This window comes from Capra hircus, chromosome 11, assembly GCF_001704415.2.
Source record: "Capra hircus breed San Clemente chromosome 11, ASM170441v1, whole genome shotgun sequence".
Lineage (NCBI taxonomy): Eukaryota > Metazoa > Chordata > Mammalia > Artiodactyla > Bovidae > Capra > Capra hircus.
The window spans coordinates 73,475,388-73,492,714 of NC_030818.1; the positions used below are offsets into that span (position 1 = coordinate 73,475,388).

At 38.3% G+C, this 17,327-nt stretch overlaps 1 protein-coding gene across 6 annotated transcripts in view; it reads left to right on the forward strand.

Annotated features, from left to right (window-relative positions):
* The window catches only part of DTNB (dystrobrevin beta), a 239,978-nt gene that overhangs the window by 66,540 nt on the left and 156,111 nt on the right, over nt 1–17,327 (forward strand). For all 6 annotated transcript variants that reach the window (XM_018055540.1, XM_018055543.1, XM_018055546.1 and 3 more), the window contains exon 6: nt 9,485–9,639. In XM_018055540.1, the coding sequence (XP_017911029.1) occupies nt 9,485–9,639 (155 nt within the window). The remainder of the gene's footprint in view (nt 1–9,484; nt 9,640–17,327) is intronic.

Consider the following 17,327-nt stretch of genomic DNA (forward strand, 5'->3'; position numbering starts at 1 on the left):
GTCTCTACAAGCCTCTCTTTGCTTCTGGTCCACTTTTCATGTGCTACGATGGAGGAGACATAACCAGCCTTCCTTGTATTCTGTTGAAGTACAAAAGAAGCGATTGCTCATATTGAGAGAAGCACTCACTTTTGTCGTATGATCGTCAGTTTTGGCTATTGTGAGAATCCATTTTTCCTTTGCTTTCTAGTCACAGCTATGTCCTATTTAGTTGAAGCGGCTGAATAATAGTGTAGCAAAAATTAGCTGTAAGACTGTATTGTAACATCAATTGATATTTGACCATTTATTCACTTTTTCTGCCTCCTTATTCCCTTAGTTCCTGCAACCTCCCATTGACTGTACTTTTGCTGTTGTCTCTGTTAATGTTCCCATTAAGTTAGATTTTTCTAATTTATGGAATATGCCTTCGCATTTCTACTTTTATTTTGATCTTTCTGCTTTTTACCTGTTTGAGGATTTTTTTTTTCTTTAATTTTCTCTCCTTCCCCCATTTTGGGCTTCCCTGGTGGCTCAGATGGGAAAGAATCTGCCTGCAATGCAGGAGACCCAGGTTGGATCCCTGCGTCGGGAAGATCCCCTGGAGAAGGGAATGGCTACTCACTCCAGTATTCTTGCCTGGAGAACTCCATGGACAGAGAGGAGCCTGGCAGGCTACATTCTTTGGGGTCACAAAAAGTTGGTCATGACTGAACGATGAATACTTTTACTTTCCCCCCATTTTATTTGATCTGTTTCTGTTTGCTTGCTTGTTTTATTTTTAAGATAGCATTTTAAATGACTTAACCAATATTTGTGTTTTTAGTTTGAGACATTTCTTAATTAGACTTTTCAGGTCTCTCTTAAGTAAGTTTCTGTTCCCAGGTATCATTCATTTATAGATAACCAGTTAACTCTTATGGCCATTAGGGACTGTTTCCAAGATTCAAAGGCAACTTGTCAGGATTCTAAATACCAATAATTTATAATCAGAGAATACAGACTTTAATTATCAGCATGATGAAGACTCAGTAATGTCAGGAATCCTCAGAGAAACAAAATTTACAGACTGTAAGCCCATTATTGATTAGACCATACTTATCAATTAATTGTGTGATTTGCTTGGCCTAATTCTGCTGTTTTCTAAGAAACTTAATCTCTTATTCAAACCCCATCTGTCTTACTCTAAAAGATAGGAACAGATGATTCATGCAATTTATTTTTAAGTCCTTGAGAAAACTGGTGCCATCATTTTGAAGGGCAGTCTGACAGTGTATGTCAGAAAAGCTCTAAGAATATGTGTATCCCGTAACTCAGCCTGCTTCCTGTTTATCATGAGGAATTAAAAATCCCAGGTTTTGTATATATTTGTTGCAGCATTTTTTATAATATTCGAACACTTGAAACAGCTTTAATGACCAAAAGTGAGAGCTCAGTTACAGTTTGGGATACTGACAGGATTGAATACACTGCCTTTAAAATTATGCTTCAGATCAAAATCATGCATCAATGTAATGCAGGTTTAAACAAAGAATTATTATGTGCATAAAAAAAATCCCCAAATGATAACACTCTGTTAGGCATTTTCTCTGAGTTGTGGCATAAAATGGTTAATAATAATTTTTATTACTTATTGCTTTTGTGTGTTTTTGATAGACCACATTTTGAGTAGCCTGGGGAAAGATGACCTGAGCTGGTGTTTTTGCTCAGAACTGGCAGTTCTAACATTTCAGTTGATTTGCTTCCTTGATGTTTCATTAACAAACTATAGGGAGTCAACCTTTGAAGTTATAATGAAGCAGTTTCACCTGTTCAAAATTTAGCATCCTCTGCTATAGTCTTTAACCACTTGTCACTGCTTATTTATCGTGGCTAGTACTCTTAATCATTCCTTCCCTTCATTAGCAGGAAGTGACTCTTTAATCCGGGGATTTGCTCACATTCATATTTCTCATGTAACCAAAATGTTTTAAAACTGAAAGCAAGAAATGACTGCCTCATCTGCATTTTATGAAAAAGAAAAAGATAAACCAAAAGCAAGGGAGGCCTGGAGACTTGCCTCGGGTAGTTCCTGACTGAGTCAATACTAGAAGCCCAAGGCATGGCTGTCTCCCATCCTCCTGCCTCACTTCGACTTAGTGAATGATGTAGGAATATTCATGAGTTTGAGAATAAAATACGCACTTGGATTTAGTTGCATATAGATATTTATAAATATGCAGATGTGTATACATTTTGTGTGTGTGTGTGTGTGTGTGTGTGTGGTTTAGGTTGCTCAGTTGGTAGAAAGATGGCAAGAGAAGATGAGAGTCATTTGCCAGCAAAGCTAACATAGAAAAGAAAGTGGCTTTCTTTTCAATAGATTTGAGTCCTTTTGTAAACAGTCCTGTCACCTTGCAGAAGTGTATGGTTGGTCATGCAGGGACAAGAAGGGAATGGATAGATGCAATGAAGAAAGCCAGGGTCATTATCACCAGAAAAAAAAAAAAATCAATGCATATGTGAGGATGGGAGAATAGTAGCATTTTGCTATTACACAAAGGACAGAATATTTTTGAAAGTTTGTACCTGTGTGTGTGTAAGGGCTTGATTGTGGGTTTTTCACAAGGGAGAAAGCCTATATTTTTATCTGGAGACAACTAGTGGGAAATCAGCATACCTTCTTTCAGAGGTGTATAAATAGAATTCCTGGGGAATTAATCAGTGATCTGGGAAGCAGTTTTTTCCTTTAATTCCAGAAAGTTTAGGGCTTTAATTAGAGGGCTAGTTGAATTCTGGGGATGTTTTTTATTATATTTAATTAGCTCTTATTTATTTCTTTGCTAACATTTTTTTATAGGTATATAGAAAATCATATTTGCTGTTATAGATTCAATTGTTACATTTCATTTTGTTATAGATATGAGATGTACTTGGATTCATTGTTCTAATTTCATTTATGATAAAAAAATCTAGCAATTATTTTCAGTGGTTTTCTTTACATATATGAGAAGCCTAGCTTAAAAAAAAAAGGAAAAACTGTTTTAAACCACTAACTCTAGAAGTAATGACTTCTAAGTAATTACTTAACTGTACGTTCAGTTTTAGTCTAGCAGTATTTCTCTTAAAACCAACCACCCAACAAACATGTTTCTGCTTGTTCTCTTACTAGTGTAGTATAAACCTGTTAAGTTATAGTTTCTTTTCTCATGGACTAAAAAGTTTTTTTTGTTTTTTATAACTACTACTGCACAATTGCACTCATCTCACATGCTAGTAAAGTAATGCTCAAAATTCTCCAAGCCAGGCTTCAGCAATACGTGAACTGTGAACTTCCAGATGTTCAAGCTGGTTTTAGAAAAGGCAGAAGAACCAGAGATCAAATTGCCAACATCCGCTGGATCATGGAAAAAGCAAGAGAGTTCCAGAAAAACATCTATTTCTGCTTGATTGACTATGCCAAAGCCTCTGACTGTGTGGATCACAATAAACTGTGGAAAATTCTGAAAGAGATGGGAATACTAGACCACCTGACCTGCCTCTTGAGAAATGTGTATGCAGGCCAGGAAGCAACAATTAGAACTGGACGTGGAACAACAGACTTGGTTCCAAATAGGAAAAGGAGTACGTCAAGGCTGTATATTGTCACCCTAGTTATTTAACTTATATGCAGAGTACATCATGAGAAACGCTGGGCTGGATGAAGCACAAGCTGGAATCAAGATTGCCAGGAGAAATATCAATAACCTCAGATATGCAGATGACACCACCCTTATGGCAGAAAGTGAAGAGGAACTAAAAAGCCTCTTGATGAAAGTGAAAGAGGAGAATGAAAAAGTTGGCTTAAAGCTCAACATTCAGAAAATGAAGATCATGGCATCCAGTCCCATCACTTCATGGGAAATAGATAGGGAAACAGTGGAAACAGTGTCAGACTTTTTTGGGGCTTCAAAATCACTTCAGATGGTGACTGCAGCCATGAAATTAAAAGAGTCTTACTCCTTGGAAGAAAAGTTATGACCAACCTAGATAGCATATTCAAAAGCAGAGACATTACTTTGTCCACAAAAGTCCATCTAGTCAAGGCTATGGTTTTTCCAGTAGTCATGTATGGATGCAAGAGTTGGACTGTGAAGAAAGTTAAGCACCGAAGAATTGATGCTTTTGAAGTGTGGTGTTGGAGAAGACTCTTGAGAGTCCCTTGGACTGCAAGGAGATCCAACCAGTCCATTCTGAAGGAGATCAGCCCTGGGTGTTCTTTGGAAGGAATGATGCTAAAGCTGAAACTCCAGTACTTTGGCCACCTTATGCGAAGAGTTGACTCATTGGAAAAGACTCTGATGCTGGGAGGGATTGGAGGCAGGAGGAGAAGGGGACAACAGAGGATGAGATGGCTGGATGGCATCACCAACTCGATGGACGTGAGTCTGAGTGAACTCTGGTAGATGGTGATGGACAGGGAGGCCTGGCATGCTGTGATTCATGGGGTCGTGAAGAGTCCGACACGACTGAGCGACTGAACTGAGCTTTGTATATGTTATATGACCTAGTAACTAAGTATAACTGAAAATAATACTTTTTATTTTTGAGGGGAGCAGTTAGCCATTTCGCCATCTAATCAGTACTGCTGTGATTGAGTTAGGTGTAAATTTGATGGTGTGGGTGTATGCACGTATGTTTTTATGATTCGAAGCCATGTACATGTATGTATGTACTTTGTAGCTGAAGTCTCTGATCTTGAATATAACTGCTAGTGTATCAGTTATGAATACATGGAGTGGCATCAGAAGACCTGACTAGGAGTGGCATTAAAACCATCAGGATGTGTTTTTCTCGTGTAAAAATAAGTCCAAAACCTGGCAAGTTCACGGTAGGTACCGTGGCTCAGGGAATCTCATTAGCATTTGGGTTCCTCCTGTTTTCCTGCTCTGCCATATGACTTGCCTTTTAGGACTGTGAAGCTGGAAACTTAAAATAATCCTAATTTTAGCAATTCCTTTATTCTCTAATCCAGTTTGCCATCAGCTTCAGTTGCCTGCAGTGTGACGTCTTGGAGTTGACCACCCCTCCCCCCATCTGCCGCTCACTTCCTTGCTTGTGCCTTGTTTACAAAGTTTACAAAGTTTTCCAGCTGATGTCTCCAATCTCATTCTTCCTCTTTTATTCTGCCAATCATTAACCGTCTGATTTCTTGAAACCTAACTTTCTAAATATTTCTTCCCAACTTTTAAACCAAATTCAAATTGTTTCCTCTTTGAGTTTTCATTCATAACGTGATTACTTTTCTTACTGAATCTTTATTTATCTTTCCTTCTCAATATAAATTACCATAGAACATTCTCTTCAGTGCACTGTTTCCTGTCTGCCATCACTAACAGAAACATTGTAAACTCCTGCCATGGAGATTTTTATCCTACTCTTTTTTTTTCCTCAGTTGAAATATGGTTGATTTACAATATTATATTAGTTTCAAGTGTGCAACAGAGGGACTCAGTATTTGTAGAGATTATGCTCCATTTAAAGTCATTATAAAATATTGGCTGTATTTCTATGTTATACAATATATCCTTGTAGCTTACTTATTTTATACATATTAGGTTGTACTTTTTCATCCCTTAACCCTCATTCCCCCTTCCCTCTCCCCACTGACAGCCGCTAGTTTATTCTCTGTTTCTGCATTGTTATATTCATTAATTTGTTTTATATATCTCTGTTCTTCTCTAGTTGTGTCCCAAAACCCCTACTCCCACCATGTTTTTACTTCATTTCAAATCCTAGTTTTCAAGGCCAAGCTTCTAAATTTCTTTCTTTACAACCCCTGCCTATGTATTCTTTTTTTTCTATTCTACACTATATTTTGAAGAAGTACAGTGTAGTGGAGTGTCTTTGGAATCAGTGTGAGTTTAAACCTTGATCTAGACGTAACTTTTTGACCTTAAGAAGTTTAACTTTTCTAAGCTAGTTTCCTTAGCTATGAAGTTTAAACAATTATGTGCATACACACGTGCACTTGCACTTGCACGTGCACGCGTGCACACACACACACACACGCACACTGTGTTTTTGTGACAGTAAAATGGGGTAATGTTTAGTAAAGCTTCAGTTCAGTTCAGTCGCTCAGTCGTGTCCGACTCTTTGCGACCCCATGAATCGCAGCACGCCAGGCCTCCCTGTCCATCACCAACTCCCGGAGTTCACTCAGACTTGCGTTCATCGAGTCAGTCAGTGATGCCGTCCAGCCATCTCATCCTCAATCATCCCCTTCTTCTCCTGCCCCCAATCCCTCCCAGCATCAAAGTCTTTTCCAATGAGTCAGCTCTTCGCATGAGGTGGCCAAACTGGAGTTTCAGCTTTAGCATCATTCCTTCCAAAGAAATCCCAGGGCTGATCTCCTTCAGAATGGACTGGTTGGATCTCCTTGCAGTCCAAGGGACTCTCAAGAGTCTTCTCCAACACCACACTTCAAAAGCATCAATTCTTCGGCGCTCAGCCTTCTTCACAGTCCAACTCTCACATGCATACACGACCACAGGAAAAACCATAGCCTTGACTAGACGGACCTTAGTTGGCAAAGTAATGTCTCTGCTTTTGAATATGCTATCTAGGTTGGTCATAACTTTTCTTCCAAGGAGTAAGCCTCTTTTAATTTCATGGCTGCAGTCACCATCTGCAGTGATTTTGGAGCCCCCAAAAATAAAGTCTGACACTGTTTCCACTATTTCTCCATCTATTTCCCATGGAGTGATGGGACTGGATGCCATGATCTTTGTTTTCTGAATGTTGAGCTTTAAGCCAACTTTTTCATTCTCCTCTTTTACTTTCATCAAGAGGCTTTTTAGTTCCTCTTCACTTTCTGCCATAAGGGTGGTGTCATCTGCATATCTGAGGTTATTGATATTTCTCCCAGCAATCTTGATTGCAGCTTGTGCTTCTTCCAGCCCAGCGTTTCTCATGATGTACTCTGCATATAAGTTAAATAACCAGGGTGACAATATGCAGCCTTGATGTACTCCTTTTCCTATTTGGAACCAGTCTGTTGTTCCATGTCCAGTTCTAACTGTTGCTTCCTGGCCTGCATACACATTTCTCAAGAGGCAGATTAGGTGGTCTGGTATTCCCATCTCTCTCAGAATTTTCCACAGTTTATTGTGATCCACACAGTCAAAGGCTTTGGCATAGTCAATCAAGCAGAAATAGATGTTTTTCTGGAACTCTCTTGCTTTTCCATGATCCAATGGATGTTGGCAATTTGATCTCTGGTTCCTGTGCCTTTTCTAAAACTAGGGATTGCAAGATGAAAACAAAAATCCAAGGATAACAGTGTTAAACAAAGTTAAAGTTTATTTTTCTCTTATATTAAGGAAGTCCAGGGGTATGTATTCCAGGATTGATATGGTAGCTTTGTGTTCATCTGACACCCAGGCTTTCTATATCCCTCTTTTCTATCATTCTGGTGTATGATTTCTACATAAAGTTTGAGAGTACCACATCATCCAGGGCTTCCCTGATGGGTGAGACAGTAAAGAATCTGCCTGCAATGCGGGAGACCCAGGTTGGATCCCTGGGTTGGGAAGATCCCCTGCAGGGGGGCATGACAATCCACTCCAATATTCTTGCCTGGAGAATTCCCGGGACAGAGGAACCTGGCGGGCTACAGTCCATGGGGTTGCAGAGAGTTGGACAGGACTGAGTGACTGACACTTTCACTTTCACTTTTCATTGTCTGAGGTGGCTGCTGGAGCTGCAGCCATCATTCTGGAGCTGCATTCCAGATAGCAAGAGGAGGAAGGAAAAAGGGATCTATTCCAGGGCAGTCAGCTTTCTTTAACCGGCCTTCCAGGAAATCTCTCACAACCTTTCTGCTTATAGTCTCCAAACACCTAGTCACATGACTGAAACGTATTGAAAGAAGGCTGCAAAGTGTGATCTCTTAGCTGGGTACATTGCTCCACAAATAAAATTAGTGTTCTATTACTAATGAAGGAGGTAAGAATATTGGGTGTCTACAGGCACAACTGAAGCAACTTAGCACGCCACATATGCAAGTAGACTGAGCCATAGCAAATGGTGAGGTTAAACTAATATCATATGCCTCCTTTCTTTCTGTTCTATTTAAGTTAGCTTAGTGTTTAATTCTTCTTTCTTCATATGTATCTTATTTTTCCCAGTTACTTTGGAAGTGTCTTGAGGGATAAGGACCATGTATCATACTTCCCTGTTGTGTTTCAAAATACATAGCAGAATGCTTGGCACTTGGACCACTCAGTGAGAACTTAGTATGTATTTGTTAATTAATTGATTTTACTTTCCACTAGGACTATGTTTCTTTTAGCCACTTGTTGAATTTTCCCCTCCTAATGGGTATTTAATGCTTTTCCCTCAACTGCAAACTAGCAGCTATCATGAAAGGAATGTGCCAGAGATTTTCCTTTGATAATTTTCTGTTTTCTGATGCCTTAATAGTTACCCTGTAGTGCTGATGATCTAAATTTTATCTTTCTTTGATTAACATATTTTAAATGTTTCTTTTTTTTTACCTAGTGGTTTGCGATAAAATCCCCAGATTGAACCTAAAGAGTATTGTTAAAATGTATATTGTATGTATCTATTACATACATATTTCTAATATACCTTTTTATTATGAATATATAGAATATTATTTTTCAAAATACCATGGTTGAAAAGGCCTCAGGAAGTTTTTTTTCTCCGCATATATAACTCACTGATTTGTTTGTAAGAAAGCTGAATAATTTGAAAAGAAAGCTTAGGTTATAGTTGTCAAGTTGATTTGAGCTCCAGGTTATTTTTCTTTTTCTCCTCAACTACGGGTGAGAAGAGGAGAATTACTAACCAGAGATAGAAAGCTCTCTCTAAGAAGATAAAGAAATAGTAATACTACTGGAAACCTCTTTCTCAGCTGCTTGGGTCAGACATTATGTAAAAACAGAATCTTATAGTATCAAAGGATCTTGCGATAGAAAAGATAATGTGAGTTCTTTTTATTCTACTTTAGAACTTACTAAATGGAATGTTTTAAATGAACATACTACATAAGAATACATTACATCATTAGTATATGAATACACATGTATAATACAGTCTCTTTCACACCCTTCACCAATATTCAACTATATTCATACACTCAAATATGTATATGTCTTATATAAGTACATACATAAATGTAAGAGATAAAGGTGTGCTGCTACAAATTCTTCTTGGAATAAGGTGAGGTGTAAATAGGTAAAATAAAAAGTTATATATTATCCAGTTACGTATGTTCAGTGGACGTATGCGAATGGTTATGTGATCTTTTGGTAGAGTATTCAATGACTGGGAAAGAGGAGCCTTCTTAGCAAAGTAATCACACAGTGTGAAAGAGATTGAGAGTACATGTTAACTAAAAATCATAGTAACTTTATGATACTTTTTAATGATGCTTTTGGACTGGTATACAAATGACATACAGCTGTTTATAAAAAGTTGGTGTTTCTTTATAGTTTGACTCTATTTGGTTTTATTCTCATAGATGTTTTCTCCCAGATGTCAGATTCCAATGGCTTAATGATATTTAGCAAGTTTGACCAGTTTCTGAAGGAAGTTCTGAAGCTCCCAACAGCTGTCTTTGAAGGGCCATCTTTTGGTTACACAGAGCACTCGGTCCGCACCTGTTTCCCACAGCAGGTAAGGACGGTTTAATAGAATGTAGGACTTGAAGAGCTCTCATCTGCCCCTCTACCTTTAGTCAGATTTTCCCAGATTGCTTCACTCTAGGGATATAGGTCTTGAATATGGGAGGAAAAAGAGCTTTAAATCAGAGGAGGGAGTATAAAAAAGAGGGAGGATCAAAAATTCACCTGAGAACCCTTTTTGGGAGAGGGGAGGGAAGTCTTTTCTGAAAAAAATAAGATTTGAAATATTTCAAATTACTAAAAGTTTCCAGGAAGATATTTGAGATGAAGTATTTGTATTATTGCTACTAGACATATATTACTCTCCCTAGTGAGTTATTAACTGTGAAATGTAGGAATTTTTATATAAAACTCTATACAGTTCAGATCATTGTTTCCTGAGCACCAAAGACAAGCAATGCTGTACAACTCTCAGCTGTCAGCTCACAGTCTCTCAAGAGTATAATGCCATTTTCATATAAAAGAAAGATAGATTTGATTTCTTCTTTATTCGTGAGTGTCCTTGTGTGGTCTTACTCCAGAGGTTAGTGTGAGTATATTCCTGAGATCTTGACTGTGCCTCAAAGAACTCAGAGCACAGTGGGTGCTCGCTGTAGCAGCCATTTTTTTTTTTTTTTCCAGGTAGAGATGAGATAACAGAGCTTCATGCTACATTTAGAAAGTTCTGGAAAGCAGAGAATTTTTAAAAATCTATGTTAAATCTTCCCAGATGGTGCTAGTGGTAAAGAACCCAGCTGCCAGTGCAGAAGACGTATGAGACACTGATTCAATCCCCTGGTCATAGTTCGATCCCTGGGTCGGGAAGATCCCCTGGAGAAGGGCATGGCAACTGACTCCGGTATTCTTGCCTGGAGAATTTCATGAAGAGAAGCCTGGTGGGCTATGGTCCATAGGGTTGCACAGAGTTGGACACAGCTGAAGTGACTTAGCACACGTGTTAAAATTAGTGGGTAAAAGATGAACGGATATAGGATACGGACATAGTTTGAAGGTGTCTCGCCATAGAATATTAATTATAAGGGAAACATAGCAGCTTGGCAGTAGAGAAACCTGTCAGATACCACTTGAACCAAGTGATCAAATCCCCGTTTCCAGCAGAGGGAGGGGCTGACAATCCTATTTCCTAGTAGGGTGCCCTAAGAAGTAGCCAGGATGATTTCTCTTGAGAGAAAAGCACAGTCAGAGTCTCACTGGGGAAACATTCAATAATGCCAAATGCAGGATTTCTACACCATAACTGGCCCACACACTTTAAAAGGGCAATGTCATGAGAGACAGAGAAAGATTGAGGAGCTGTTCCAGATTATAGGAGTCTAAAGAGACATGGAAACTGAAACACAACCATGATCCGGATTGTTGTTGTTGTTGTTGTTATAAAGGACATCATTGGGACAACAGAGAAAATCTGAATTGAAGCTTGTGGACTAGATAATAGTGTTCTGTCAATACCGTTGATTTCCTGAGTTTGATACTTGTATTTAATCAAGAGAATATCCCTTTTGCAGAAGTAAAAAGTTATTTAAAGTTAAAAGTACATCTCTTCTGCAGTGTTAACATTTGAGGAGTCTGGGTTAATGGCAAATGGGAATTTTTAAATAATCTTCTGATAGGCTTTCCATAAATCTGAAATTATTTAGAAGTAAAAGGTTAAAATGGCTTTCCCTGATAGCTCCGTTGGTAAAGAATCCGGCTGCAATTCAGGAGACCCTAGTTCGATTCCTGGTCGGGAAGATCTGCTGGAGAAGGGATAGGCTACCCATTCCAGTATTCTTGGGCTTCCCTTGTGGCTCAGCTGGTAAAGAATCCGCTTGCAATGCAGGAGACCTGGGTTCAATCCCTGGGTTAGGAAGATCCCCTGCGGAAGGGAAAGGCTACCCACTTCAGTATTCTGGCCTAGAGAATTCCATGGATTGTATAGTCCATGGGATCACAAAGAGTCGGACACAACTGAGCAACTTTCACTTTTACTTTCAAAAGGTTAAAATATGGGATATTTAGCCAGGCCGTAGAATAACATATATCCATACATATATCCACCAAAAGTTATATTACAGAATTTCCTGGAAATTCTGACTTTGTTTTCCTGGACATTGAATAAAGTTTGGCAAGAGTTGACTGGCATATGAATATGTGTGTGTGTGTGTTTCATAGATATCCTAACTAAGCAAAATTTATAGTCTGTGTTAGCAAGCCCCTCATTACCATTATAATCTAGTGTGCATTATTACCATTTCATTGATTTGAAAGACCCTTTCCACGCCTGACATCTCTCAGAATCTCTCATTAGTCCGTGGCATCTGACCATTGCTTTTGGCAGGTGGTGGTAATGATGGGTTGTCATTTCCTGCGCATGTGTAATAGCTTGATCATAGTTGTTGCTGTCGTAGGCACTTCAGCTGAGTTATGTCCCCTTTTGGTCCTGCATGTGTTGTCATTTCAGATGTCCTCAGAGAGAGTATACTCTGATTCAGTATTAAAAAGTTGTTGTAAACACAGAAGGTTGTGGACATAACAGAAATAAATTTTGCATTAGTGAGATAAATATTCATCATTGGAGAAACTACATATTTTCTTACAAAGCAATATCAGGTGCTTTACGGAAGATTTTCTTTCTTCTTTTTTTTTTTTTTAAAAAAAGGAAGATATCCACAAATAGATGAAGCTGTGTTTTTATCATTGAGATATGACCAAAATCTTGTCAGTTGAAGCAGTGCCACTGAACCTTGCAAATTGCCAAATCCTTCTGAATAGATGAAAGGAATTTCAGTTCATCAGGAGGCTGGTGGGACCGATTCACATGTCATGAAGGATTATAGTTAATTATGTCATTGAGTTAGTTTAATTGGCTGAGTGTTTTTCTTTCTTAGTGGCCGAAAAAAAAAAAATAATGGTGCATCTTACAAATGATGGTGTCTTAGATTGGATGAAATACAGCATATAACATGGATTTTGATATGAACAGGTCTATGGTAATGAGGCCTATATTGCTGGCTTTCATTAGATTGAACAAAATTGCAGCGAGTTGAAACTGAGATTTTACCCTAAGTTAGGCCTGTGGAGGAGAATGTCTTGCTAAATTATTCCTTAGGTAGAAATGACGATGGCTCCAAGATTGTTTTCTTTTTTTAAAATTAATTTTTGATGGAGTATAGTTGACTTATGTTTTCATTTTTTTAAAAGAGATTTTTCAGTTAACAATGCTTACTGTGAACATTGCTGTAGAAAAGGCCCTGCCCTCTGCTATTACTCATGAGCTGAGAACAGGGTCTGATGGTTCCCTGGCCGGTAGGCAGGGCTGGAGGTTGCTGGGCGTTCAGTGTTGGGGGCTCTTGGCTCAGCTACTTCTCTGCGACACAGTCTGCATGTACTCCCTACTCTGGAATCTGTGGTTCACTAGTCTTCAGGGTAAGCAGGAAAATTCTTTGCCAAGAAAGATCTGAGAACCGTGGACTCCTAGTCACTTGACTTCCTGCCCTAATGGCAGCCTAAAAGAAGAGGACATGCCTGCTCAGTTGCTGCGTTTGATTCATTATTCCTTTTAAGCATAAGCAAATTCGAGTTTAAGTCATCATTTTAAAAAATATCCCTGTTGATGTCCCTATTTTGCTTTAAAAAAACAAACCTTGCAAACTCCTCACTGTCTACTGGGTTATTAGCCACACATGGCGGTGCTTATCAGTCCAACTGCAGCCTGACTTTTCTCCTTCACTCCTGATCTCTCCTACCCCTTTGCTTCAGGATGCCATGGCTTCTTTTTAGATATTGCCCCAGTGCCCTTTACATTCCCACCAGCAATGGGTAAGGCCATCTTTTTTGCAGCCGTGCCAACAGCACATATTCTTTCATTTAGGATTTTTTTGCCAGTCTGAGAGATGAGAAATGTTATCTCAGCATAGTTTTGATTTGCATTTCACTTGTTTTGCATAAGCGAAAGTGATGTTCTTCTCTTCTTTATGTTCTTAGCCCTCACTGAAATGCAGTAGCCCCTGACCTTTTCTCTCTCCTCCAACAAAGGCCTCGTATTTCCTATCACAGCTAAATGTCTCCTGGTCTTTGATGCTCTGAATCTTTCAATGTAGGATTAATTGCTTCCTGTTCTGCAGTCCCTGGCCAGTTATATGTAGCTCACTAATATCCTGAAGGGATGCACGTTGGTCTTCTTCAAATTTACATCCTCGTGACTAACAGTCTAGAAAATCATCAGTGCTTACTAGTTATTTGTTGGATTAATTGAGTAGTGGTTTTAAATCAAATATGGCATGAGAAAGTATCTGAGTTTGAATTGTAATCATAAGCTTAAAGCTTGTGGATATACTTGCAACCTTATTGTTTTCATTGATACTTTTATTCCATCATTTTCTTAAATGAGACTCTCTTTACAATGAGGAAAATGCAGAATTTCAGATTTTTTAAGACTTTTCCATTTTTTAAAAAGCTGTAATAAATAAAAGTAGCTCTGACAAAAAGCACAGCAACTTTATATAGTTGTGTCATTGCAAAGTATCGTAATTTTCAAAGTCCAAAATAAATCTGTGATATGGGCAAATTCAGAGCCTTTTAATAATTGAAGGCCAATCCATAACACTGGTCCCATAACCAGTTAATGTGTGTTTGCCCTTGTCAGACAAAATATTTTTATAACTCTATGCAAAAGTTTGTATAAAAACATTTAATCTGAAAGATTTGTAAAATGATATTTTTAAGGCTTTTAGCTAAATGTTGTACACTGTTTAACTGATGACCAAGTAAGTCATAGGACAGTGGATAAAAATTATTTACATATTGCCCATAAGAAAATAGAAGTTTTTAATAAAAATGATGAGATTGGAAATTACAATTATGATGATCTAATGCTAAATTATTTTACTTGTTTTCTCATATTATTTTAGTGATACTCGGCTTCCCTGGTGGCTCAGAGTTTAAAGCGTCTGCCTGCAATGCAGGAGACCTGGGTTCGATCCCTGGGTTGGGAAGATCCCCTGGAGAAGGAAATGGCAACCCTCTCCAGTATTCTTGCCTGGAGAATCCCATGGACACAGGAGCCTGGCGGGCTACAGTCCATGGGGTCGCAAAGAGTTGGACATGACTGAGCGACTTCACTTTCACTTTCACTTTAGTGATACTGGATTTCTCACTTTTAAGAGATAGTTTGTCCCCTCTTTTAATGCAGGAAAGTTGTAGCTCAAAGTGGAGGGAGGGAAGTGAGAATGGATGGCATCTAGACTAGTAACTGTCTGTACTGAGGATTAGAATAACAAAGGGCAGGGAGGTAGGTGACGAACTGAAACACTAATTAAAAGAAAAATATGAAAGTACATACAAAGATAAAAACAGCCTCAGTGTTTTATTGAGGAGGGCGTAAATAAATCATGGTGTTTTTGCTTAGTGGATAAGGCAGCTGTTGAAATGATTAGAAAAGAAGACGTTGTAGCAAAACAATAAAGCATTTAATAAAACAACTTAAAAAACAGATCATATATTTTTATCTACTTTACGTACGTAACTCTATAGAAGCATACGCATTTGGAGGGAAATACAGAAAAATGAGAATTGTAATAGGAATGTGCATTATATGCAGTTTTATTACAGCTTTTATTATAAATATTGTGCTGTAAAAAATAAAGAGAAATGCAAAGCATGCGTTTAAGAGCAAAACCAAAATAAAAAGGTAGAGAAAGAGGCAGTCTGTTTCTCACATAGTTATTTTCTGAGTCACGAAGTTTTAGAGCTAGGAACTCTGTCCCATAAGTTCTCAAACTTTCTGGTATCAGGAGCATTTTACACTCCAAAAAACATTTGAGAACCCCAGAGAGCTTTTGTCTATATGGGTTATATCTATCACTATTTCCATGTTAGAAATTAAAATTGATAAATTAAAAATATTAAATCATTTAAAAAGAATAATGACAAGTCTATTATGTATTAACACAAATAATATATTTTATGAAAAATATATTCCAAAGCAAAATTTTAATGAGAAGAATGCCATTGTTTTATATTTTTGGCAAATTTCTTTAATACTTGGCTCAACTGAAGGCAGCTGGATTCTCATATCTGCTTATCCATTCAATCTGTTGTGATATGTTGTTTTGGAGTAAGTATGGAAAAAATAATCTGGTCTCACACAGCTGTGTAGTTGGAAAAGGGAGGAATATTTTAAAAGCTTTTGCAGATAATTATGGATATGCCATGTTGCCTCTGGAACACTCCACCGTACACTCTTGAGAGAATGAACTGGAAAAGGCAGATAATATCTTAGTGTTATTATGGAAGTAGTTTTGGCCTCATGAACTCCCTGGAAATGATTTAGGAACCTCCCAGGGGGATCTCCGACCATACTTGGAGAACCACTGCTCTAGCCCTTGAGAGACAAGAAAACTGAAACCAGATTATTAAGTGATTTTCCCCCAAATCACGTAGTTAATGGAAGACAGAGTGCTGGGACATGGTTCTTCTGGCTTCACTCCTCATGCCTTCAGTGGACCTCCAATTATGGTATGAGTTAGGGCAACTTAGGACAAGAACCGACTCATTGGAAAAGACCCTGATTCTGGGAAGGATTGAGGGCGGAAGGAGAAGGGGACGACAGAGGATGAGATGGCTGAATGGCATCACCAACGCGATGGACATGAGTTTGAGTAAACTCTGGGAGTTGGATGGACAGGGAAGCCTGGTGTGCTGCAGTCCGTGGGGTCACAAAGAGTTGGACATGACTGAGTGACTGAACTGAATTGAACTGAGGACAACTTTTGGAAACTGATCCTGAGTGTATTTATAAGGGAGTTCTGAGATATCAGATATATCCATTCCTCTGTCTATGGACTTTTAGGTTGCTTTCATGTCCTGCAATGAGCATTGGGGTGCATGTACCCTTTCAGACCATGTTTTCCTCTGGATATATACCCAGGAGTGGGATTGCAGGGTCGTATGGTAGTTCTGTTTTTATTTTTTTAAGGAACTTTTTCATCTTGAAGATTTTTAAAAAACCTGTAAAACTCCATGATAGGTGAGTCAAGACTTTTTAGGGAAAGTAACATTAGGATTATAAGTGGGCTTGTAAAAATGTAATTTTTAACAAATATAAGAAGATACAGATATATTAATTTAAACATTATCATGAATGATATGTTTAATATTTGTTAACTACCTCTGACTAGTTTAAAAAAACTCCCTAGCATCTTCTTTCTCAATTTTAAGTGGATGCTTTTAATTTTATTTTGGTTTATTACAGTTATTTACATATCCACTATAAGAGATATTTTCCGTGTCCAAACCTCCATTCAGATGTTGGGTGGCTTACTGGTTTTATTTTTATGTTGTTCACCCATTCCTCCCAATTTCCATTGAAATCTCAGAAACAGTAGTAACTTGGATGCCTGAGATGGAAAACACTTTGGAAAACTTTAGCCTATTTGAGTAGGCATTTCTCAAACCACGCCATCAGTGCACAGCTGTGTATAGAGGGCCTTTGGGTAGTGACTTCCTACTGTTATCACCCTCAGCCCTCTAGCATATATGTGAGACCCTTTCCCTCCCTCCATTCACTGCTGGCCTGTACTCTGTCTTGGATCTGAGACTTTGCTTCAGATTTCTTCAGAAGTAGTCTTTTGAAGGATACTTGAGTTGTTCTGATTCAGTTAGGACTTTTACAAGTCATTTAAATGTGTTATTCCTTTATTG